The following is a 24,749-nucleotide window of genomic DNA, read 5'->3' as shown; positions in this document are numbered from 1 at the left end:
CCTGCAATTACAGAATCCATTTGAACCAATGACCTGAACCTCCCTATAGCTGATTTTTTTCTTATCCCTTCATGCCTATTTTTCTCTCTTCCAACTGTCCCAAATTTAGACAAGTTTAAAGTAATAACCCATCACATCACACGTATATGTAGAAGGGTTTCCTCCAAACACCTGGGAGCTAAACCCGGCAGGGACTATTGCTGGCATCTGGAGGGTGAGGAAAGCAAAGGCACCTGCTTGGAGTGGCATAGGCCATAAACACCAGATTTCTCGGGTTGTGTGACTGCGTGCATTAAGTAGTTTTAGAGCGGCTGTACGTTAACTATTTTAATAAGGTCAGTTTGAGGTCATTCCCCATCTTTTACTTCATGGCCCTCAGCTGTTTTTTGCCCCCATGGATCAGGTACTCACAGTAGGAAAAAAGTTCCACATGCTGTTGGTAAAGGTGAGAATATTGTGGGGAGAATGAGGGAGGGAGGAGTAGGAGTGGCAGGTGGCCAGATGGAGTCCTGTCATGCCTCCTCAGTTTCCAGGAAACCACGACCAGAAACCAGACCATTCCTCCCGGTACCCACAGCTGATAGATGGTTCATTCACCAGGGAGAAGATAGTTAATTTTTCAAAGGGAGCTTTTAAATTATAAATCACACATATTAATTATAACTTTAATATAACAAATGTTATTAAAAGCAGCAATTCAAAACCATAAATCTTTTCAAAGGTGCACAGGGTTATTATAAGGTCAGTTGGCAGTAATGCAGCTATTATCTGCTATGAATGAAATGCTGGGGTGTGGAGCCAGGGTGGCCTTCCCAGGCCTTCCGCTGACTTCCCAAGTGAGGAAGACACCCCCTCCCCTCTTCCGGCCCAGAGTCTCTCTGGAGCTTGAGTAGAGAAGGTACAGGTGCACTGTGGCAGGCCTTGCTCATCCAGTGCTTTCCCAGAAGCCTAGAAAGCCGAAGCCAGGCAGGAAGCCACAGACTGGATGCCGGGTCCCACACCCCTGCTAGGCTGGGGCTGGCTTCTCGGCTCCCCTTCCATCTGGCCCCAGCGGGGGGGCTTCCGTGGCAGCAGCTGTGGGGCTGAGAAGGGAGAGAACTGGGCCCAACCCCAGCTGTTCCCTGCCTGGGTCCTGCTGGGGAAGCAGAGGGGAGTGGGTGGACCACGTGCAGGAGGTGAGGTCCCGTGTGAAAGGCACTATAGGAGCTGAGGTTTAAGGCAAGGGGCGTCTGAACAATCTCAGGGACTCCATGATGCGCACAGCTGGGGAGGGCTGGGCACAGCCACGGAAAAACCAGCTCCCCAGGCCTGCTGCCCCCACTGCCGCCCCTTCGTTCACCCACTTTCGCCTTGCAGCTGGCAGCCTGCGGAACTCAGCCAGGCTGGAGGCCACGGTGGCAGTTGGCAAGGCTGGTCCCCATCTGGTCCACCCCCTGCCCTAGTCAAGGCACTTCTTCCTACTTTCCAATCAAGTGGGTCAGTTTCTAATATCTCTGGAAGCAGCAAAAATGAGGGGTCCCCTCCCCTTCTCATTTTTGGTTTCCCTCCAGATGGTATGAGTTGTAATGTCAGTTCTAAGAATTCTACTTATACCCCCGCTTCCCTTTGGGGGAACTGAACAACACAAGCCTTTTAAAAGTCCCAACCTGTCCCAAAAAGTGATTGTCAGTCTCAGGGTGCGGCAGGGGGTGAGGAAGAGGGTGTGCGCCCTCCACGCCTCCCTGTGGGGTCCTAGCTGGTTCATGGGCAGGACGAAGGGGCCGGAGCTGGACTTTCACAGTTAGTTGCAGCACAGGGCCCCTGAAGAGGGCCACGGGAGAGCAGAGGGCAGGAGCCAGGCTGGCACCGGAGGGAGCGGGGTGCGCGTGTGTGCGTGCGGGTGGTGTGTAGGCCGCGAGGGTGAAAGCGCACGTGTGGATGGCAGCTTCTGTGAGAGTGGGTATCGCTCGGCTGGGTGGGAGGTGGGTCTGGGGGTGGCAGGCACAGGAGACAGCCTGAGGTCTCCTTTCCTCCCCCTTCCTGTCGCGCAAGTTTTTGAGGCCAGGACCTCGGCAACGATGAGGGGGCGGGGCCAGAGAAAGGACCAGCTGTGGGACCTCGGAAGCGGACACCTGCAGCCGTACTAACCGGGTTCTGGTGTTGGTGCCTTGAGGCAGAGACCCAGCCTCTTGGCTCCTGGGATCCCGAGAGCCCCGGGGTCTCTGCCTCACCGGCAGAGGCAGCCTCCCACTCTCACAGCATGGAGGGGCAGCAGAGGGGGGAGGGAAAAGCTCGGAGGGGCGTCCTCTTCACCTTCAGCCATGCTCGGAGGTTCCCGTTCGCACACCGTGGTCCCTGGGACGACCGGCTGCCCGCGGGTCAGCTGTGAAGGACATCCGGTACGGGGACAGCCATGTGTGCGTAGGTGTGTAAACACCCCCCCCCCCCCCCCAAACGGGGTAGGAGAGAGGTAAAGGGACATAATGGGACGAAGAGAAAGACTCGGGCCTCAGGGAGAAGGGTCCTAGCGCCACGGGGACACACATTCAGTTACAGGTAAACGGTTGGAGGGAGAGTGTGAAGACACTGAGTGATAGCCAGTGGGACCTTAGACACACAGGCAAAGGGGTGGCGAGCCTGACGAGGCCCAAGAGCGGAACAGGCACGCAGAGAGGCGCCGGCCTGGGCCTGGCAGGCAGGCGGGAGGGCCTTTCGGCCACAGGCACTCGCAGCTGTCTTGCTTTCCTCCCCTGCCCGGGCCTGGAGAGAATGGGCTGCCGGCGTCCCCTGGGGCTTGTCAGTAAGGGGTGGTCCCTTCCCACTCCACCAGGTACTGGACCTTGCCCTCGGGCGTGACCCTCCTGGCCAGCACCTGGTACTTCTCCCCACAAGCTAGCCGCCCGGCCGCGCCAAAGTAGTTGGTGATGGAGGACTTCAGGTGGGACAGGGATGAGTCATCCTCACTGATGCTCTCGAAGGTGTGGCTGTCGACGCCCTCGTCCGGCCGCTCGGGGCCCAAAGCCCCCTCCGCGCTGCTGTCTGAGGGGCAGCGTCCACCCGGCTCGGCTGCCCGCCGTTTTGCCCGCAGGGGCACGTACGCTTTGGCCGCCAGCTTCCTCTTGCGGCTGCCCACTGTCCGTCTGCGTCAGGGTGGGGGGTGGAAGACGGCGGGAACAGGGTGGAACGATGCTGACCAGCCCCTCTCCCTGAGGCCCCTCCCGGGCGCCAGGCACTGGGCCGGGCCCCAGGGGGCTGCAGCATCTCACCACCGTCCTCACCACGGTCCCCACCACGGTCCCAAGGAGGCCGAACAGGAGAAGCCACCAGCGGGCGAGTGGCTGAGCCAGGCATTCAAACCCGGGTGTGTCCGGCTCTAAAAGTGCACACTCTCCACGTAGGACCTCAGCACTGCACGCACAGGTGGAGGGGCGCCACCCTGCGCCTCCCGAGTGCCGCACGGAGGCCTCGCCTGCACCTGCACCGCGGAGGCCCTTCCCTGGGGAGTCGGAGGGGGTGGGGGATGGGAGGGAGGGACTGACGGGCCTCGTACCCAGAGTCTTGGATTGCAGACAGACAGATGTACGTGGGCGACACACACACACAGACGAAGAGACAGAGAGAGGTGGTGGGGAAACAGAAGAAGAGGCATGTGTTCACAGATGCTTAGAAACAGAAGCCAAGCCCCGGAGAGCTTGTGAGAACCAAAGAAACGAGAGGAAATAACTACAAATCCAGAGGCAGCAAAGGAGACCGACAACTAGAGATGCTCTGATAGACGTCAAGACACAAGAGTCCTCACATACAGTCACAGGAGCCTCCCGTGCTGCCGAGCACCAGCTACTGCCACACAGGCTGCACCCTTGGCTAGGTCCCCAGGCACTTCTGTCCCTTCTCCCAGACCCCAGACCCTGCAGGATGCCATCTTCCCCTCCCTCAGGCTTCCAAATCAGTGGCTCTTTTCCTTAGTGACCCAGAAGACAGACACCAGATTTAGACAGCCAGGAAGCAGGGGACCCTATAGTCAGGGGTAGAGACGGGCAAAATCATGGCAGGTAGAGCCCCAGAACCGAAACTGCTCGGCAACAAGTGTCACATAACCTGCAGCCGATGAAGAGCCACCTGAAGGCCCACATCAGAACCAGATGGTCCCGGGCCCCGAGCTTGACACCCCAGCACACAGAGTGGGCCACACGGCACCAGGGGGAGGCGAGGCGGCGGGGGGACGACGGACAGGGTCCATCCTGCGGGAAGCTCACCTGGAGTCATAGGAGAGGCTGGTGGAAGCCGAACCGGAGGTGCTGGCGGCATCCGTGGAGTCCACGTCGGAGAAGAAGGTCTGGCCCGAGCTGGCGCTGCGAGGGGGGAGAGGGTGAGCCTGCCGCCGGCCCTCAGCACCCCTTGGGACCCTCCAGTCGGCCCTGAGCGCCGCCCCCTTCCCCCCGCCCAGCGAAGGCCCGCCTTCCCTCCACGGCGCTTCCCACCACCGTGCCTGCAGGGGCTGCTCCTCGGCCTGTCCATCTCCTACGCAGGGGCCTCCAGAGCCCGAGGAGCCTCGGGACGCTAGAGGAAGCCTCCCCCAACACCTGCCCCCGTGGCGAGAGGTGCACTTAGGAGGCTGGCCACCGCCACCTGGGTGCTATATAGACCCAAAGGGCTTTCATTTCCAGCACCCGTTTGAGCCTCCTAACAACCACGCGGAAACAGGTGGGAGGTGCAGAGAGGCTGGAGGACCCTGACGCCGCAGTCAGTAATTGGTACGTAGGGGCTGCAGCCCAGGCCTGACTGAAGCCCTTCCTCTCCTTCAGGAAGCACCAGCTGGCCTTTGACGCTTCCAGAAACAGAACAGTGGGCTGTGTGTCCCCTCCCCGTGGGTGTACTGAGCATGAGGAGCTGTGGGGATACACAGACAGGAGCACCCAACACAGCCTGGGGAGGGCCAGGGAAGGCTCCCTGGAGGAACGGGAATGCAGGGTGGCCAAAGCAATTCTGGTATATGGTGTGAGGGCAGGGAGAAGCAGGACAGGGGCTGGACAGGTAGGGAGGGCCCAGGCGAGGCGGCCTTTGACCCTGCTCTGGGGAGCTGTCCCTGGGAGCCCCGCACACCTACAGCAGAAGGATGTCGTGCTGAAAGTTCTATCGTGGGAAGACCCGTCAGGCAGCCTAGTCAGTAGGCCTCATGCAGCGTGGACCCTTTTAACTAGAATGACCCAAGGGACCTTCCACTCCCTCAAAAGGCTCTCTCGTTTGCCCCTTCCAGAGCCTTCCTTCATTGCCAGGGAATGGAGGTCTCACTGCTTGCCTCTACCCCACGCTCCAGAACACCCTCTCTGCCGGGTCCCTCGTTGGTACCTTTTCAAACTCTGAATTTCGTCCAGCGAGAAGTCAAATATGCTGGCCAGGTGGTGGTTGGTGCTCCAGGCTGAGGTAAAGTCACTCTGTGGACACAGGAAGGAGCAGGAGGATGGGTCAGTGAGCATCAGACCCGCCCCCCACAGCACCCTCTCTCTGCTGAGGGCCACAGAGGGTTTCTGAGGGCTGGGCCTCCCGAAGGTTAGACTCGTCACTCGCTCTTTATTCTGTCTGACCAGGGAGCCACATCAGACCGGTTCTAGCCCTGTCCCTAGCTGAGCACATGGCCTTCCCAACTCTGGGCCGCAGTTACCTGAACCGCAAAAGGTGGCCAGCGACACCTGCCGTGCTTCCCTGGTAGAGGTGTTGGGAAGCACAGAAGAATGAGATGTTGGCTGTAAAAGCAACTTGCTCGCTGTCAGGTGACAGGGAGGTGTGAGCATCGCTAGTATTCGTCCTCCAGGGAGGGCTGCAGCAAGGATGCGGGGCCAAGGAAAGACTGCTCCGGAGCCCTGGGTCTAGGCTGGGCTCTGCCACTGGCTGAGGTGTGACCTCAGGAAAGTCACTGTCCCTCCCTGGCACTCAGTGTCCCCACTGGACTGTGGAGGTGAGGATATTACCTACCCTGCCCCGCCCCCTTTGGCTTCTCAGGAGAGTTTGGGGAGAGAAAGCAGTCGTGGGAGAGTGTAGGGAGAGAAAGTGGTGGTCTCAAAGTGTCTGGTTTTTGCTTGTTTTGCTGCAGAAGGAACTGGCTTCTCCTTTAAGGGATGTGGGAGAGTCCCTGGGGCCTGGGGTGCTTAGTTTCCTGCATAGGAATCCCTAATTAATGTGCTGACCCTGTGTGTGAACGTGGAGAGCAAGAAAACAAGAAACTAACACTGGGAATAGCATCTTCCAGCAAAAACTTTGATCTTTTTCTTCTATAAACTCGCCTTTTCTGCTGCTGGAATTCGTGAGGCAACAAACTGTGGAGACAGAAAGGGGAGAGGGTGGCTGGGTCAGAGCCTGAAGGCCCGGAGGAAGGAGAGGAAGGGCTGGGGTCACAGCAGGGACAGGCGCTCCTTCACAGGGCTGTCTGGGGAGGGCACATCCTCCAGGCAGCAGGTGTAGGAGGGTGCGGAGGGGGGTGTGGTGGGCAGAAAAGAGGGAAGGATGTTCTGCCCTGGGCGCCCAGGATGAGGGGCTCAGCTTGGCCAGGAGAGCTAGGGACCCCGTACACACTCTCGCTTCCTCTTCCCTCTCTGCCTCAGCTCTAACCCGGCAAGACGGGGCCTCACGATCTGCCTTTCCCTCCAAGCAAGGCAATAGGGGCCGCGGTGGAAGAAATCCCAGATGGGGGATCAAGTCCAGCTGCTGACTGGCCCTCTCAGGGTGCCTCCAGCTGGGCCTAACCAGGTGGAGTTCTTCCCTGCTCGCTTGGATGTCACTGTGGTCTCTGGGCCCACCGCACAGCACATAGGCTGGGGCTGGAGCCGGGAGCAGCGGAGACCCCGAGCTCGGTCCCCAGGCACTGACCCAGGCTTGCTCTTTCCTCTCTTACGCAGCTCAGAGGAGGCCACACTCTCAGTGGGCACCAGGCCCTTGTCGGGCAGCAGCTTCCCTGGCGGGTTGGGCGGGACCCGGATGCGCAGGCGGAAGATGCATTTCTTCTTCTTGATCTCCTTGCCACAGAGGAACCTGGGGGGAGGGGGTGGAGAAAGCTCTGGAGTCTGTCGGTCCATCCTCCTGGGGAGGAGAGTTAAGCATTAAAATTACTCTCTGTCTCCCTGGACCCAGAACTGAAATCCAGGGTTGCCCATGGAGATGCTGATTCCTCAAGGCCTGTGGGACCAGGGGTCCCAGGTGGTGGCTGGGGATGTGGCTGGTGGTCCCCCCATCCTTCCTTTTGCATGTCTGTGGTTCCTCCTGCTCCTCCTCCCCCTCAGCCAGCCCCAAGGTCACCTTCTATCGGAAGTTCCAGCTTTCAGTGGAACTGCTATGGCCAAGACACTGGATCCTGCACCATTCTGTTCTCTGGTCTCCCCAGGGAGACTGGAAACACCTCCAGGTACTTCCCTCATCCTTCCAACACTAGCTGCCATGAGGTGAAGAGGTGACTCAGACAGTCCTCCCCCTCAAGAGACTATCTACAGGGAGGGCAGGAAGCCCCACTACTCAAGAATAGTGAGAAGGCAGAAGGAAAATAGAGTGGCTAATTCTGTCTAGCGATGTCTGGAGAGGTTTCACAGAAGCAGGGACCATGTCCTATTCCTCCCTGCGTCCTCAGCATCCACAAAGGGCTGACGCAGAGTAGCAGTTCAATAAACAGTTGTTCCTCGGGGCGGCTGGGGGGCTCAGTCGGTTAAGGGTCCAACTCTTGGTTTCGGCTCAGGTTGTCATCTCACGGTTCATGAGTTCGAGCCCTGAGTAGGGCTCTGTGCTGAGTGTGGAGGCTGCTTGGGGTTCTCTCTCTCCCTCTTTCTCTGCCCCTCCTTCTCTCCCTCTCTCGAAAACAAATAAACGTTTAAAAAACATAAAGTTCACGGAACAAATGAGTGAAATGGATGGAAGAGCATCCTAGTCAAACAGAGGGATCTGAGCAAAAGCACTGAGTGGGAGAGCAGTGCATTCAGAATGGCTGACACCCAGAATAAAGCAAAGAATCAGTGGCAGAAGGAGTGGGCAGAGTCTCATCATAAGAGGCCTTGAATGCCGTGCTCAGGAGCCTGGGCATTCTGTGCAGGAGTAGCAAGGGATGTGCCAGATGTAGGTTCTGAGGAGTCAGAAGTCTGGAGGGGAAAACATGGTGCTGGGGACAAGCTAGGAGGCTGTGGCCCACCCAAGAGACAATGAATGGAACCTTCAGTGCCTGGCCCAGAACCACAGATGGCCAGAGCAGGACGGGCCCTCAGAGATCAGGGGTGTACCCCCTGTGGAGCCGAGCCCAGGGCCAAAATGCATCAGGTCACTGGAGTGCTCAGGGGAGGCATCACAAAGGAGGTGGAGTGCTCCCTGGATCTTGAAGAATGGGTAGGACTCATCTAGTCAAAGAGAAGGGGCAGGACACCCAGGCTGGAGCACAGGCTGAGCAAAGACCACGAGGCCGGAAGATGCTTTACACCCAATCCCACCTGTTGGGGGGGGGGGGGGAGGGCCCATGCACGCGCTCCCTTCCCAGCACGCACCGGCTTTTGTAACTGTTGAGCGCATTGAGGAGATGCGGTCCTCGGTCCGTCACGGGGGTGCTGGTGAGCTGAGGGAGAGCAGCCAGCAGGATAGTCAGACCCAGGCACATGGGGGCCCCTGTCCCCTCCCTGCAATCTCCGGGTGAGGACCCTGACTTCCTCCAGGATTCCAAATCTTTTCACCTCTCTGAGCTCACTTCTCCCTCTGGAAATGGGGAGAGTAACTCCCGTCCTAGATGTATCAGGAGCTTTAAAAATGCCCATGCCCTTGACCCAGTAATGCCACGCCGTGGGATCTATCACAGAGATCTAACGTGAAACACAAAGCTTTAAGTACAAAAATGGTCACTGCAGCGTCGTTCCTAATGACGGCCAAATATGAAACGTGGGCAAGAAACTACCTGCCCAACAGGAAGGAAAGCACTAAGTAAACCATGCTAGAAACCAAGGAAACCATTAAAAATGTTGCTGAAAACTCTTTCTGGAATATGGAAACGTATTTATGATATAATATGAATTGAAAAAAAAAGATGATTTAAAATTTTACTTACTGTATAACCTAAGCCAAGGAAAAAGGAAAAACAGACACAGAAGAAAGGATGGAATACATTAGTAGCAGTTGTTTCTGTGTGGTGTGCTGGGTAGGTGACGTTTTAAAGTCTACTTCCTTATGCTTTTTGGCATTTAACAATTTTTCTATCAGGAACATGTATGTTCTTTTTATATATCAGAAAAAAAGGTATTAAAAACACCAGCTCTATCTGTCTTTTAAGGCTTTACAACACGTATGGCTTTTATAAATTATCAAACACCATAAATGAAGATGTTGTTATATGAAAAGCTTTTGCAAAGCATAAAGGGTCATCCTTTTTAAAAAAATTGTTTTTGGTAAATTCCTGTCTCATCAAAGAAAGGTTTCTGGCAGTCAGTAGAGAATATGCCCCACTCTGGATTGGTAGAGAGGACTCTTAAGGCTGCTGTGAGGGAAAAACGGGCATGGCCCCACCATGAGAGAGGTTGGGATGCCCTGGCTCCAATCCTGGCTCAGCTCCAAAGCTGTGCTGGCCACCTCTGACCTCCTGAAAGTCTGTGGTTTGTTACGTTACTGCCCAGCTCCCAGGCTCGCAGGCTCCCGCTGACCACTTCTGCTATTCAGAGTAAGATCAGCAGAGGGCAGGCCCACTTCAATTTCCACTACAGCCAGGTAACCTGGAGCAGGTCCAACATCTCTGTAGGGAACCCTGTTGCAGCCAGATCCACCCCCGGCCCCCTGCTGCTGAGTCAGGGTGGCCCCAATCCGCCGCTGCCAAAACCCGGGTCAAGGAAGCCCCTCGCAGGGCAAGGGCTCAGAGGCTTGGACCAGGGGATGTGGCAGCTGCAAGGCTCTAGGTCTTTCTCCCAGCCAACAGCCCTTGCAGGCAGGTGGTGCTGCCGAAGGGTGAGTCCTCAAGAGACCCCGACACCAGTCCTGCACTGTGTGACCCTGGGCAAACCTCTCACCTCTCTGGACCTCGGTAAGCCCACTGTGGAATGAACTCTGGCCGTTCTGCCTTCCCGTGGCCCTGCATACCTTGCCAAGCTGCAGGAGCTCCCAGTGGTGGTTGACAAAGGCCAGAATCTCCTCAAAGTCAAAGTACTTCTTCTTGCTCTGCACCCCCAGGTTGTAGAGGGCCAGGTGAACCACATCCACCCTGGGCAAGGGGGTGAGTAGGTGGGGCTGGGGTGAGGCGGCAGCCTGCCCAGCCCGGGCTGGAGCCTCCGGGGCCCAGGCTGAAGGGCAGGGGCAAGGCTGGGACCTGGTGGCTGGAAATGGAATTGTTCCCGGAGGGAGGTGGGAGCGGAGCAGCTGGGAGGGGACAGGGGTGGGCCTGGCCGAGCGAGCCCCCCCGTCTCACCATCGCAGGGGCAGCCGCTCGATGTACTCCGGGCCCTGGTTACACACGGAGCAGAAGAACAGGTAGAACCTGGAGGAAGGTGGAGAGAGGCCTGTGGTGGCAGGGGCTGACACCCCACCCTAGCCCAGCCCTCGCCCACCCTTGCTCCCCACCGGCCTTCCCACAGTGAGTGCTGTCCTCGTTCCAACGACTAGTGGTCCCTGCAGGAGGCAGCGGCTAGGACGGGGCAGGACACAGACCACACAATACTTCCCGACCTTCCCCTATGCCAAACTCTTTCCCAAACGCCGTTATCCCAGAGTGTGGCTGAGTTCAGAGCCAGCTGAGCTAGGCTGGGCTGCAGTGGGCACCCTCTTCCCCTCTGCGACACACACACACACCCACGTGCACACACACGCAATCACAATCCTGACACACCAACCAAGACACGCAATATCTGGTGTGACACACAGAAGCCTTCTGTTAGCTTAGCCCCATTCATTAGAAGCCAGATCAATCATCCAGCTCCCAGTGGCTCCTCTAGTAGCCTGGGTAGGGATGAGGCAGGGCCTCCTGCATCCCTCCCCCTCCGCCCAGACTCAGGAAGGGACTGGGGCTTAGGGGAGGTGGGGCTTTGTCTAAGGTCCCCGACAAGTCAATGGCAACTGGGGCTGTGGTCCGGCACAGCCCTCTACTGAGAAGGCCTCCCTCACCCTGAGCTGCCTCCCATGGACAGGCGCCCACCTCACAGACCCCCACCTGCGTAGGGCCTGGCAGGCAGTCTGAAAGAGCCACCGCCACCGCTGTCCCCTGTCCCCTCAAGGCTGAAGTGGATCAGATTAGCACCTACCGGTCTCCGAACATCATGGGCTCATTGAGGCACTGGGTGCAGGCCTCGTGGAACCACTGCCTGCACCGGTAACACTGCAGCATCCGCAGGTACCATCTGGAGAGCCAGAGGAGCCAGGGTCAGCCAGGCCCACACTGCTAGCCAGGCATCAGCCTCCGCAACCTCTCCCAACACAAACTTGCACTCCACCGGGGGAAAAGGAAGAGAACTCACAGTTACCGAGCACTTAGGCTGGGCCAGGGGGAGGTCCAGGGAGCAGGCATATTCTATATTGTTTGATCTCACCCTCTGGTAAAAGATGGGCCACTGCCCTAATTTTATAGACTCCGAGCTTAAATGGCTTGCTCAAGGTCACTCAGGAAGCAAATGGTGGATGGTGATTCAAACCCTGGCCTCCCTAACTTCAAAGCCTGCCCTCCTCATGACACAGTTGGAGCCCCCATCTCTGGACTGGGCCCCACACACAGCTTCTCCAAAACTACCGCAATGGGAAGGTCTGCCCTAGAGACTTGGCAAGAATATAATGGCTCCTGTAAGCTCCATGGGCAGCACCATGTCTGGTTTTTCTCACCCAGTACTGTATCTACCCTGTCATGGCCATTCAACAACTATGCACTGAATATGAACAAAGAGCAAAGTGGTATTTCCTCACTGACAACCGATGCTTCATTCATAACTTGTCAGGTGCGGTCCATGGACCGTGAACATCAGAATCACCTGGGGTCCAGGTTAAAATACGAGGATTCCTTGGCCCACTCCAGACCTACTCAATCTTTTGCGGGGGGGGGGGGGGGGGCGGGAGATGCACTAAGAACCACTGCCTCAATTCTGTTAAGGTCTCTATAAGCATTTCTTCCTCTGTTATCCCATAGACCTCCCCACACCCAGGGAAGTTGATGGGGCCAAGGTAATTAATCCCTTGGCCTGCTAGGCTGGATAAGCCCAGCCTCCAGATACCTACTGGTTGTCAACAGAGCTAGGGGCTAAGATTCAGGACTTTAGGGCATCCCATACGGATATGTCCTGAGGGCAGAGACCCCATCTGTCACTTCTGTGGTTCCCGCCACAAGGTCTGGTGCAGTCAGGCCAAGAGAGCAGGCTCAACCCCCCATGGCTACAGGGAGGCCCAGGCTGGCAAGGAAGAATCAATCAAAGACTCCTGTCCTATAGTCAGGGCAAGAATCCCGTCCACAGCATCCCTGACATATGACCCCCTACCCCTGCTTGCACACTTCCAGGCCAAACTACTTTAATGCCTCACCGGCAGCCTGTTTCATTGGCTCGGACAAGAGCAAGGTTTACCTTCAATTCCATGCGCCAGCAGTAACAGCTAACATTTATTAAGTGCCTTCCAAGTAACAGGCACTGCATGAGCCTTTATGTGAATTGATCTAATCGCGCCCTGTCCACCACACCGGATAGCGGGAAAACTGCGATGAGGACTGCACTCAGGAGCTGCACACAGCCCCAAGGGGCTGGGAGGATCTGGACACTTGGGGCTAGGCTCTTAGCCGCGCTTCCACACTTCCTTCCCTTCCTGGAGCCACACAGCCTGAGCTCCAGCCTCGCTCCCTCGGGCCCCGCCCCTCCGCGGAGCCCCCGCCCACCTCCCCGCCCCCGGAGGCCCCGCCCCCGCGGCCTTACTCTCCGGGCCCGCCGCAGTAGCAGTAGCACTGCTGCTGGTTGGTGCGGTGGGGCGAGTCCCACTCGAGCTCTTCCGGCTGGTAGGACAGCACCATCTTCACGGCCTGCAGCGTCCTGGCGATGGCGCCCTTCTTCAGCGCGCCGCCTTTCTGCGGGGAGATGAGGGTCCGGCTCAGCGGCGGGGTCCCGGTGGGGGGTGGGGGGCGCGGCCACACAGGTCTGCGTGCGGCCAGCACGGGGGAAACGCTGACTCGGGGACCCGCAATTATTCCAACGTTGTCAGAAACGCAAGAAGCTTTTTCTTATCGATCCCAAATCTATGCTCTCTCCATCCCAGAAAGATCTCTATTAACAACAGTATTAGTAGTTGCACGCTGCAAGAAAGGTGACAATAATAACCAATAGGTACTGAGGGTGGCTGCTTACATGGATTTTGTCTTTTGATAGTAGAGCACCATTTATTGGGGGCCACCTACCCCTGGCACCAACCCATATCCAATTTACCATTGAGGAAACAGGCTCGGGGAGGCTAAGGAACCCTGCCAAGGACGTACCGCTCCCTGGTCAGTGGCAGGAGGGCTGTCTGCCTCCAAAGTGCAGGCTCTGTGACCTGCCTTCAGGTGGGAGCCCAGGGAGTCCAGGCTCCCAGACTGGCGTGGGGAAAGGCAGGGGCTGCAAGGGGGGAGGGCTCACCCGCACAGCCAGGGCGAAGATGCAGCGTCGGCAGAACCAAGGTGTGAGCAGGGGCCGGTCGGCACTGCCTGCTATAGGGATGTGGCACTGCTGGTGGTAACCTGAGGAAGAGAGGGGGCTGCTGAGCGCCCACAGGGAAGCACTGACCCCAAGCCAGGCAGCCCAAAGGCCACAGGGCTGGGGAGGGTGGCAGCAGCTAGGAGGAGCCGGGTGCCTACCAGCTGCTAGGGCACTGGCAGGCGACGCTCACCAAGGCAGCCAAGTTGGCGTCCAAGCAGGCGACTAAAAGACAGCCTGGGACCCAGTAGGGGAGGCACGACAACTTGGCTTAAGCCTTTGTGCCCCATCTCTCCACCCTCCTCTCTACTGGGTTAGGGGGAGCTCCAAACTGCATACCTTGTCTCACTTTCCTGGAGCCCCAGCTCTCCCCAGGGGTCACTTCCCTGGGCCCTCATTCCCATGGACTGGCCCCCTGTCACTCTGGAGCTCCAAGAGAAACGGGAAGCCGGCTAAGATCCCAGTAGCGAGGCATATGCCATTTGGGGCCCGGTGCGGGTGGGGGCCTCCCATGTGCCCTGCTCACCACACTCACCCAAGCCACACTTCCCACAGATGAGGATCTCATTCAGCGGCCCTGAGGTCTTCCCCAGGCAGATGTTGCACTTGGGCTCCTCCCCTGGAACGCCAGCTGAAAGGGAGAGAGGGAGGCCCTCGGGGTCAGGTTCTGCTCACTAGCAGGACTTAGAAGAGTTTTAAAAAATCACCCTCCAGTTCCTGAGCCTCTACTGGATGTGGCACTGGGCCCCATGGGCCAACTCACTGAATCTCAACTACTCTGAGGTACCTATTATCATTAGCCCATTCTAAAGGTGGGGAAATTGAGGCTCTGAGAAGTCCCAGAAGTTAAGTAGGAGAGGTCGGATTCAAACCCATGGCTCTTTAACGTCAACTCCTTTGTTCTTTCTGACCATATCACGCTGCCTCTCCTGCCTAATTTAGCTTGTTAAACAAAATTTTATGTTAATAATAATAGAATGTTCTAATGAAACTCCATGTTCTTACCAATAATTAAGAACTCATAGCCAGTCTTGTTTTGCCTATATTCCCACCCACTTTCTCCTCCTGTATTATTCTGAATCACTTCCCAGATACCTAATCATTTTCTGAAAATATTTCAGTATGTATCTCTGAAAGATTAGGATGTTCTTTTAAAAAACAAAAACATAACTGCAGTGCCTTTATTGCACCTAAAAATTAAAAACGGTTTCTTACCATCACCAACAAATTCGGTGACTATTCACATTTCCAACGGTCTCTTATATAAAAATATAATAAGTTCAAGTATGTTCAACTGCTTTTTTTATTAACCTTTTTTTTTTTTTTAACATTTATTTATTTTTGAGCGACAGAGCACAAGCAGGGGAGGGGTGGAGAGAGAGGGAGACCCAGAATCTAAACCTGCACAGAACTGTCAGCACAGAGCCCGAAGCGGGGCTCGAACCCACAAACTGAGATCGTGACCTGAGCTGAAGTCGGATGCTTAAGTGACTGACCACCCAGGTGCCCCACAAATGTGTTCAACTGCTTCTAATCTACAAGTTCTTTCTCATCTCTTTTTTTCTCTGCTTTTTTTTTTTGCGGGGGAGGGGTGGTTATTGTTGAAGAATAAGTGTATTTATGTGTGAAAGGTTTGTGTGAATAAATTAATACATTTTGACACATGTTTCTGTCTGGTTCCCCCCAGCCAACTAAAAGTTTTGTTAAGGGCAGAAATGGTAGCTGCTCCTCACGATATCCCCAGGACCTCATAAAGTGTGTGGCACATAACACGTGGTCAAGACATGTTTGTGGAACATGAACACGCAGTCTCTTGCCTCTTATCCCACAATACGCCCCCAGGCAGGGGCTGCACTAAGCCCGCACTGGCTTCAGGAAGTAAAGCCACTGATATAAACCAATAAAGCAACAAGCTTAAGTAATCGATAACTACGGCTTGCTCAGCCTTGTGCTCTCATCTTGGGCACAGCCAAGGACAGGGCCCCATCCTGCCGGTGAGGCACAGTCGTCTGGAGGGGGAGACAAGCTGTTCCCCAGGGGCGGTGGCACACGTGTGGTCCCTGGCACGTGCAGGACCTTCTACTCAATGTCTGCTGAGGGGTCTTTCTCACCCGTTGGCTCTCTGGGTCTTCAATAAGAGGGTAACTTGGGAGAAGAGCTCCTCATTGCTTTGGATCTCTGTATTATAAATTGAGGGTGAGGGGAGCTTGGAGAAGAACCTCCAAGTCTACATTAGCCACAACATCTTAGAGAAAAGGGCAGTTTGGAATCTCTACAAACTGGCTGGGTTCTGCGGCCTCTACTTGGCAGGCTCCTTGAGATCATTTCTTACAGTAACAAATTCTTTAGAGACTGCCTCCCTGTAACTCCGGAGCACTGGGCTAAGAGTTTTACGTGGAGTCTCACTTAACCACCCTGGGAGTCCAGTATTTTCATCATCTCCTTATTGTTCAGATGAAGAAACAGGCTCAGAGAGGTGTCGTCACTTGCCCAACGACACACAGCTAGCCAGCAGCAGAGCTAAACCTCGGTCCGAGGTCTACTGAGCCTCCGCTTGGAGCTCCACGTTGGAAATATGAGAGTGCCGTGACTGCTTAGCGAGGTCTGTCGTGTCCGTGGGAAGGGACAGCGGTGGCAAGACAGGAAGATGTCAGCTCTCCAAGTGCAGGGGTGGCGCCCAGCCCAGCTCCCTTTCGCCCCCGAAGCTGGTCCAGCCCCGCGTAGGCATGATCATCTTCACCCTGCCCGGTCCGTCTCTGCTCTCCTGGCTTTCCACCGAGGCTAGAGCTGCCTCCGCTCGGTTTCCTCACACGGGGGTACGGCACACTGTGCTCACGTCTAGAGGTGCCCGTCTGGATTGCCTGGACCCCTCCCCGTTCCTAGCCCCAGACTGACCCACAGCTTCGTGCAGCAGGGGGTGAAGCACAGCAAGAAAGCAGACACGGGCCTGAGACCCATCCCAGTTCTCCCGGCACCTTCCCGAACCACCTTCTCCGCCTTCCTGCCTCCCTTGTGACAGGGGAGACATGGGAGTAATCAAGGGCATGACAGATGTCAGAAGCCCTTCTCCTGTAAAAACACAACCGGCCACCTTACCGTCTTCTCAGGTGGGCTTGGTGGGGAGTGGGGAGACAAGGCCAGGTGCCAGGAGTGCAAGAGAGAAGGACAGGAGGACAAAACGGAAGTGGAGGAGGAGAGAGGGCCAGGGACGGGGCAGGGGGCCCAAGCTCTTAGGAGTACTCACCATGCTGTATGTCCTTCCACAGGACCCAGTATTTGGAATTATCTTCAAAAGTCACCAGGCAGCTCTGCTTAGAACTACTGACCTGGGGCACGGAGAGGGAGGGGTAACGTGAGAAAGTGGCTGGGGAAAAGCCACTGGGACGTGGTCTTCCTCTCCCATTTCTGCCCCTGCAGGACAGGGAGATTACACCCACTCCTTGCGCACCAGAAAGCAGAGCTGGGCTGGAAGGGGAAGGAGGACAGCAGTTCCTGGTAGCGCGCGCCCAGTCCCTGGAGCCGCACGGTCAGGGGCCAGGGGACCACAACTTGGTGGAAATGCTGAGGACAGCACAGGCCAGGTGGTCATCTGAGATCCTCTCCAACCTGCCTTTGTTTTGTTCTGTAGGATAGCAGAGCTCTTTTCTAAAGACCTGGTTGGATGATGTTGGCCCTAAGGACGGCACCTGCAAGAGCAGACTCTGGCTCCTTCCATGTTCATCTTTGGAGGATGAGGGGGATGAAGGGAGGCCTAGGCCAGAGGATGAGCAGAGAGGCTGAGCCTCGGAACTGGGGCCCGGGAGGAAAGGTTTACCCTCTTGATCTTCCCGAGGTAATACAGTCCATCCGTCCAGCGGCACAGCACATACTGGCCCTCCGTCAGCTTGGACATCAGGTCTTTGAAGTTGTTCTTGGCTTTTGCCAGAGCCCCCTTGTTGGGGAGGTGGCTGGTGGCACCATAGGAGTCCCGAGCGCCTGGGTCCAGAGCGCGATTCTCCATCAGCTTCCCCTGACACTGGAAGAGAAAGAGAACAGGGTTTTTACTCCCCACTCCCCTGCTCCAGAAGTCCATCCGGGGAAGGAAGAAGACTACCACTTACGAAACCCGGGCTATGTGCCAGGCACTTCTATTATCTCACTGGAGCCTCATGACAACCCTGCGAGGGAGACATTATTACTCCCATTATACACAGAAACTGAGGCTTGGCAAGGGAAAGTGGCCAGTGGGGCAGAGGCAGAGCTGAGATTCATAACCAGGTGGGCTGATTCTAAACCCCACCTCTCTTTCCCACCCATACCATGCTGCTTTCTAAAGACAACGAACCCCTCAACCATCCACAGAGTGGTCTCCGTACCCAGGGGGCCTGAATCCCAGGCTTAGGACCCCGAAGCGCTCTCCCTTAAGCAAACAGGCTATCTGAGTGGAGGGTCTTCTCCAGGGGAGCAGCGGAAAGTTTTCACTCTCCCCCCTCTCTGCCCCTGCCCTGAGATCTGGCCCAAGGAAAGTCACCTAGGAAGGAAAATTCCTAGCTGGCTTGTCACCCAGTATAGACTGGCCACCTGTGTCTTTTGTAATCCCCCTTTCTGTTCTCAATTATGAGGTGATTTAATGAAAACCAATTCTGGGACATTTAAACTCACTATGCTTCTACTCAGATGCAATTGTGCTCCACACAGTGAAGTCATTGCTGGTCACTCTCTGCACACCTGTCTCTCTCACCATCCTACGGCATGTGCCACTGCCCCAATGCTCTCTTCTTTCTGCTAATGGTACCACTGATGGTCCCCAGAACCCGAGCATCTTTAGACTTCTCCAACCAGTGAATTGCCACAGTCGGCCAACTTCAAGCCTAGTGAATTCTGGCATCTGGCCCCTCTCTTCCAAGCCCATTTTGGTTCAGGCCTCTTTTGCTTGGGCCATTCATTCATTCACTCATTCGGTAACTGGTTCGGAAGGCTCACTTATGCTGGGTACTAGGAAGGGGAATGAGACACCAGCGCCCAGTGCAGGTCACTCCCTGCTTTCCTGTCTCCTACCAGACTCTTCCCCAGGGCCCCCAATTCCCTTTCTTAGGCTCCCTTCCAGAAACCTGTGGCTCCCCCATGTCTTCTGCTGGCATTGAAAGCCTTCCCCAAGGCCCCTTCCTCCCCTCTCTGGGCTCACCTGGCTCAGTGCCCTTCCACACACTCCCTGCTGAGCCAAAACACAGCCTTGCACCTCCTACTCTGGTCCCCTCCCCCCGGCCATGGCACCGGCACCTGGTGTTACAATTATTTATAGACAGGGAGAGAATTCTGTGTGTTTTTCTGTGTGAGTGCATGTGCACTCCCGTGAGATTGGGCTTGATGATGTCTGCAGCAGTATGTCAGTGTGTATATGAAATGAAATACATGTGTGCGCATGTCAGGGGCCATGGGGCAGGCAGGGCACTGTTGGGGTCTTGGCCCCCCAGACGATAGTGTGGCCACGTTCCCCTCCACCCCACACACCCATTCTGCCCTTTTCCGGACAGCAGGGCAGCGCAGGCATTGGGCAGGGTCAGCGCTCTGAATCCCTGCCTTCTCCCTGCCACCTGGCTCCCAGGCGCTGCGAAGTCCCCGCCCGCCGGGCCGCCGCGGCAGGTTCACAAACTGACACTTCCTCCCCCCTCGCGCCGTTGGGAGCCGGCCCGGTCGCCGCGCCCCCACTGGCCGGGCGGGGGCCCCCGGGTGGCGGCCCCCTCCCCGCGCCTCCATCCTCCCGGGGCGGGCCCCCGCGGGCTGTGATTGGCTGATTCAAACCCATCTGCAAAGAAATGCCTGTTTGCGGGTTCCCGTCGGCGTCCAGTTCAAATCCGCGGCACCCGGAGCGCGGGGCCGGGCGGGGGCAGGAAGCGAGGATGATTCATGCGCCGGGGCCTCTCCCAGGGCAGCCGTTGGCTTTTTAAAAAAGGGTGTTCAAGAGGGGGAAAAAAAAAAAAAAAAAAACCTTGCAGAGGTACCCCCTTCGGGTTCAAGCGCTCCTCTCTTCAGTCGCTCCGACGCCAAGCCTCCCCCGTCCCAGTCCTGCTGCAGCCTGACTTCGGACGTGAGCAAAATCCCAAATGCCCCCGTCGGTCTCCACCCCGCCCCACCCCCCGCCCCGAACGCGAAAAGTCAAGATTTGGGGCTAGGGAGCAGCGACCTGTCACCCACGCCCCCCTAAGGCTCGGGGACTCGGGCGGGGCTCCCCGGCCCCGCGGACGCCGCTCGCCCCCGTCCCAGCCCCAGGCGCGCGGCTCCCCGGGAACCCAATCCCCCCACCCCGACCCCCGGAGGCGCTCGGCCCGCCGCAGTCCGGGGAGATTTCGAGAAGAGGGACGTGTGCCGGGAGCGAAGCGTGTGGCGGGGAGTCCCCGCTGAGCTTACCGCGAGCCTGCGTGTCGGCCGGTCCCACTTGGAGTCTGGCCACCAGGCGCATCGGCGGCGGAGGCGGCTGCGCGCGGCCCGCGGCTGCCCGGCCGAGTGTCCGCCCGTGGGGCCGGGGTCGGGGTCTCGGCGGGGGCGGGGCGGGGCGGGGGCGCCGCGGGGAAGAGGGGGGGGAGGCGGGGGAGGGAGGGGCCGGGGCGCTCAGGAAGGGGCCCCCCGGGCGCGGGGCGCCATCTTTTTCGCGTTTTCCCGCGAATTATTGACGTCCCGCTTATGTAATTAGCGGGGGCCGCGCCGGCCTCGCCATTGGAGCCCGCGGCCGCGGGGCCCCGCAGCGCCTCCCGCCCGCGCCCGCCCCCGCCCCCGCCCCCGCGCGCCCCCGGCCCCCGCGCGCGCATCCCCGCGGCCCCGCGCGCCGGGCGCAGGCACGCGGCGCGACAGCACGGGGACGCGGAGCCCGCCGCGACCCGGCCACGCCGCGGGCACACGCGGAAGCACCGCCCCGCGCCGCTGGAGGAAACACACTACGCAGCGCGCGGGGCGCAGACCTCCCGCTGGCCCAGACGCGCGGCGGGGAGGTGCGGACGCGCACTGGCTGCAGGCGGGGACGCAGGCCCGGGGCGGCCGGACGGGATTCACACACGTAAACACGCAGCAGCCGGCGCTCGCCGCGTGGACAGTCGGGCCGGAGACCAGCACAAGCATAACGTAGATCCACAGCGCACGCAGTACAGACCCAAGTTCCCGACACACGGTACACACGGCACACAATGGAGACACAGACTGGACACAGATACAAGGAGAGACGCAGAGTGTGCTCGGCACGGACACACAACGGAACATGCACGTAAAGTAGACAAACAACAGGCCCACGACACCAGACGCATGGCACACGAACACAACGCACAGGAACGAAACACAAAGATAGAATCGCGAATACGTACCAGGCACACAAACACAAAGTATAAATAAATGGCACACCGTGAAAGACAACACACAGGGTCATAGGAATAGCTGACTGAGGCACTGGACATGACTCCAGTCACCTAGAGTCCTTGCCCTGGGGAGGGGGGGGGGTGCAGACTTGTCCGTATCCAGACTCTGTGGGGGTGGGGTGAACACTTGCAAACAACCCCCCACCCCATCCCTCAGCCCTCCTCTGACCTGCTACCGTCGCGTTCTGCAGACACTCCGTGGAGTCTGGGGGCAGTGTGCACATCGTGGGTGTGGTCAGTGGGCATCCGCATCCCAGCCTTCCATGTTCACTGTCAAGTTGCCCACCATTGGCCCTTTGCCTCCCCGCCTTGGGCTCTGATCTCTCCGGCTGGCTGGCTCTGCCTTCGGGATGCCAGTGGCGGAGATTATGGAAGTAGAAGCTTACCTCTGGGTCTGAAAGGCCAGCTCCACTAATTGCTGGCGGTGGGACCCTGAGTTTCCTTATCTGAATAGAGTTGCTGTGAAGATCAGAGTTGACATTTGCACAGTCCCTGGCACCCTGCGATCCTTGTAGTTTCAAGGAATTACATATTCATTGAGTGCACCCTGGGGGGACCTAGAGCTTGGAGCCACGGGGGGCCACAGTCTCAAGGGGGAATCAGGCTTTGACACAACACACACATATAAATATGAGGGGTATGGTGCAGTGATCCAGAAGTGGAATTGGGAGAGTCCAGGCTTCAAATCCAGCTCTGCCTCTGGGCCAGTATGGGATCTTGGGTAAGCGAGTAGCCCTTTGGGCTGTGTTTCCACATCTGTCCAAAGGAGTTGTTAACACCACCCCATCTCAGGCTGTTGCATGGATGAGATTAAAATCAGACTATGAATGAAGGTTAAAATAACATAATGAAGGAGCAGGTACATTTGTAAAGGAAAAGGTATGCAAAGCGAGTTTTTTTAAAAAAATATTTATTTAGTTGAGAGAGAGAGAGAGAGAGAGAGACAGAGTGTGAGTGGGGGAGGGACAGAGAGAGAGGGAGACACAGAATCTGAAGTAGACTCCAGGCTCCAAGCTGTCTTCACAGAGCCCGATGCGGGGCTCGAACCCACGAACTGTGAGATCATGACCTGAGCCAAAGTTGGTCACTTAACTGACTGAGCCCCCTAGGCACCCCTAAAGCGAGTTGCCAAAACAGTACAAATTAGGAAATAATAAATGCCACCAGAAAAGTATGATGGCACCAGTGATTACTTAGAGGCAGCTCTGACTCTGAATCGAGAAGAGAGTATAAATTTCACGGGGAAAGTGGCAGTAGGCAGGATGCAGAAATAGGGAGGTGAGCCTTCCAGGAGGAGGGAACAGCATTGCAGAAAGCCTGGGACAGAGAAGGTTGTGTTTATGGGGCTGGAGTTCAGGTGGATGGAGGGAAGCAGTGGAAGGTGAGGTCGGAAGAGAAAGAAAGTGGAGCTGAGTTTGGGGTTGAACTTGATTTATAGCCCACAGGCAAACCAGGGCCACTAGCAGGTTACAAGCTATGCTTTGGATGTTCTAGAGAGAGCTTCAGGAAGTGCCATGATCTGAATTTGCTTTGGGATCTGGCAGTAGTGGGCTGAAAGTGTGGACAAACAAGAAAAAGGCAATCCAATGGCTAAAAAAAAAGGGAGGGGTTTAAAAAGGGTTAAAGATATCAATGGGCCATTCACAAAAGAGGAAACCTAAATGGCCAAAAATATGAAAAGAAGTTCAACCTCACTGGCCATGTGAGACATGCAAACGAGGAGAGCCTGTGCCACACCATTTCACGTCTACCAGAGGGGCCAAGAGTGAGAGTCTGTCCACGTGGGGAGAGGGGCGGGGTGCTGAGTGTGTGACATGCTTAAAACCCTCATACACCATTGGTAGAGATGTAAGTGTCTCCAGCTACATTGGCGAAGTGTTGACAACCTCTCATAAACTCAAAGGTGCCCGTTTCTGTGCTACAGTGATCCACTCACTCAGCATATAATTCTGAAAACTTAGACCTTCATTAATTGTCCATCTACAGCTGTCCAGAGATAGACACATCGTGATCTGTTCATACAGTGGAATGATCTACTGGGAGTGAAAATAAACCAAGGCAATAAGCTTGAACACAGATATTATCCAGAAAAAAAAAAAAACAACAAAAAAACAGCGTCAAGTTATAGAATAGGTACAGCGTGATAGAAAAATTTTTGGTTTTTTTTTAAACACTCAAAACTGTCCATGTATATATTTTTAGGGATATAGTCGGGTCCAAAAACTATTAAAACGTGTGCAGGAAACCAAAGACACCAAATTTAGAACAGTGGATAACCTCTGGGAAGGGAGGGTTGGGAAGGCAATCAGAAAGAGACCCACAGGGGATTGAATTCTATCTGTGATGATTTCTTAGGAAAAAGAAGAATATCTCAAGCAGAGGTGGCAAAGTGTGAAGAGTTGACAGAGCTGGGTGGCCAGTCCATAGCTGGTCTGTCTGACCCTTCTCCTTCTCAAGCCTGAAACTTTTTCTCTATTTTCTGTATGTTTAGAATATTTGCTGGCTTGTTTTTTTAGTAATCGCTACACCCAACACGGGGCTCACCCTCACAACCCTAAGATCATCGCACACTCTCCCAAGAAAGCCGGCCAGGTGCCTCTGAAATATTTGGCAATTTTAAAGATGGGGGAGGTGAGGAGACCAGGAGACTGTAGAGCAGAGGAGGTTTGGTAATAACACTACCTGTCACCGGTGCAGGGCCATCATAGCTACAATGTCCTAACACATCTGGCAAGAAGGTTTGCCAGAGTTGGGGAGCTGGGCATGGCAGGCTTCAGATCCATTTACAGGGGAGAGAATGGAGGCTTGGGGAAGTGATTTCTCCAGGGTCACATACCCTAGGGAGGGAGGACGGGTCCCTTCCCCTTTGCTGTGTCTTAGCGCCTGCCCATCACCGGAGACTCCCAAAGGCCAGAACCTCCAGAGCAGATCACGGGCCTTACAGTAATTCATCCTTCTTCGGTGCACTGCACTGTTCTAGTTTTTTCTTCCGATTAGGGACAGCTTGGAAAATACAGAAAGGGACAAGGAAGAACACGAACGTCACCTGTGATTTTTGTTGTCTTTTAAATTTTCTTTAAGGTTTATTTATTTTTGAGAGACAGAGCACAAGCAGGGGAGCGGCAGAGAGAGAGAGAGAGAGAGAGAGAGAGAGAGAGAGAGAGAGGGAGAGAGAGGGAGAGAGAGGGAGACACAGAATCCGAAGCAGGCTCCAGGCTCCGAGCTGTCAGCACAGAGCCTGAGGTGTGGCTCGAACCCATGAACTGTGAGATCGTGACCTGAGTCAAGATCAAGAGTCAGATGCTTAACCCACTGAGCCACCCTTTGTCTTTTAAAGTCAGTTTCAGGGGCGCCTGGGTGGCTCAGTCGGTTAAGCGTCCGACTTCAGCTCAGGTCACGATCTCGCGGTCGGTCCGTGAGTTCGAGCCCCGCGTCAAGCTCTGGGCTGATGGCTCAGAGCCTGGAGCCTGCTTCCCATTCTGTGTCCCCCTCTCTCTCTGCCCCTCCCCTGTTCATGCTCTGTCTCTCTCTGTCTCAAAAATAAATAAATGTTAAAAAAAAATTAAAAAAAAAATAAAGTCAGTTTCACTGAGGAGTGCCTGGGTGGCTCAGTGAGCATCCAACTCTTAATCTTGGCTCAGGTCATGATCTCACAGTTTGTGAGTTTGAGCCCCGCCTCAGGCTCTGTGCTGGCAGTGAGGAAACCGCTAGGGATTCCCTCTCTCTCTCTCTCTCTCTCTCTCTCTCTCTCCCCCTT

At 56.2% G+C, this 24,749-nt stretch overlaps 1 protein-coding gene across 4 annotated transcripts; it reads right to left on the bottom strand.

Annotated features, from left to right (window-relative positions):
- Positions 1 to 630: 630 nt before the first annotated feature.
- PHF19 (PHD finger protein 19) lies at positions 631 to 20,342 on the bottom strand. 4 transcript variants are annotated; one of them, XM_027034972.2, is made up of 15 exons: positions 19,998 to 20,342; positions 17,425 to 17,625; positions 16,855 to 16,936; positions 14,146 to 14,241; positions 13,554 to 13,654; positions 12,861 to 13,009; positions 11,217 to 11,312; positions 10,388 to 10,456; positions 10,063 to 10,183; positions 8,493 to 8,560; positions 6,844 to 7,005; positions 6,206 to 6,293; positions 5,329 to 5,414; positions 4,236 to 4,331; positions 631 to 3,119 (listed from the first exon to the last, which is right to left on the bottom strand). In XM_027034972.2, the coding sequence occupies exons 2-15, from the start codon at positions 17,608 to 17,610 to the stop codon at positions 2,777 to 2,779; spliced, it is 1,743 nt and encodes a 580-aa protein (XP_026890773.1). In that variant the 5' UTR covers positions 17,611 to 17,625; positions 19,998 to 20,342; the 3' UTR covers positions 631 to 2,776. The 4 variants fall into 4 exon arrangements, with proteins under 4 accessions (XP_026890773.1, XP_026890775.2, XP_053060680.1 ...); XM_027034974.2 differs by lacking the exon at positions 19,998 to 20,342 and having other exon boundaries at positions 17,425 to 19,091; XM_053204705.1 differs by lacking the exons at positions 11,217 to 11,312; positions 19,998 to 20,342 and having other exon boundaries at positions 17,425 to 19,094.
- Positions 20,343 to 24,749: the final 4,407 nt, after the last annotated feature.

The sequence above is a fragment of the Acinonyx jubatus genome, chromosome D4, assembly GCF_027475565.1.
Source record: "Acinonyx jubatus isolate Ajub_Pintada_27869175 chromosome D4, VMU_Ajub_asm_v1.0, whole genome shotgun sequence".
In the NCBI taxonomy this organism is placed as follows: Eukaryota; Metazoa; Chordata; class Mammalia; order Carnivora; family Felidae; genus Acinonyx; species Acinonyx jubatus.
This window is presented reverse-complemented; position numbering and strand designations above follow the sequence as displayed.

Excerpts from the sequence above, each read along its gene's own strand:
- PHF19 (XM_027034974.2), bottom strand. The coding sequence starts at position 17,682 with ATGGACTTCTGGAGCAGGGGAGTGGGGAGTAAAAACCCTGTTCTCTTT. Across the intron at positions 11,313-12,860 it reads TACTGCGGCGGGCCCGGAGA|ATGGTACCTGCGGATGCTGC; the intron begins GTAAGGCCGCGG and ends CTGGCTCTCCAG. Across the intron at positions 6,294-6,843 it reads AGAGGAAAGAGCAAGCCTGG|TTTGTTGCCTCACGAATTCC; the intron begins GTCAGTGCCTGG and ends CTGTCTCCACAG.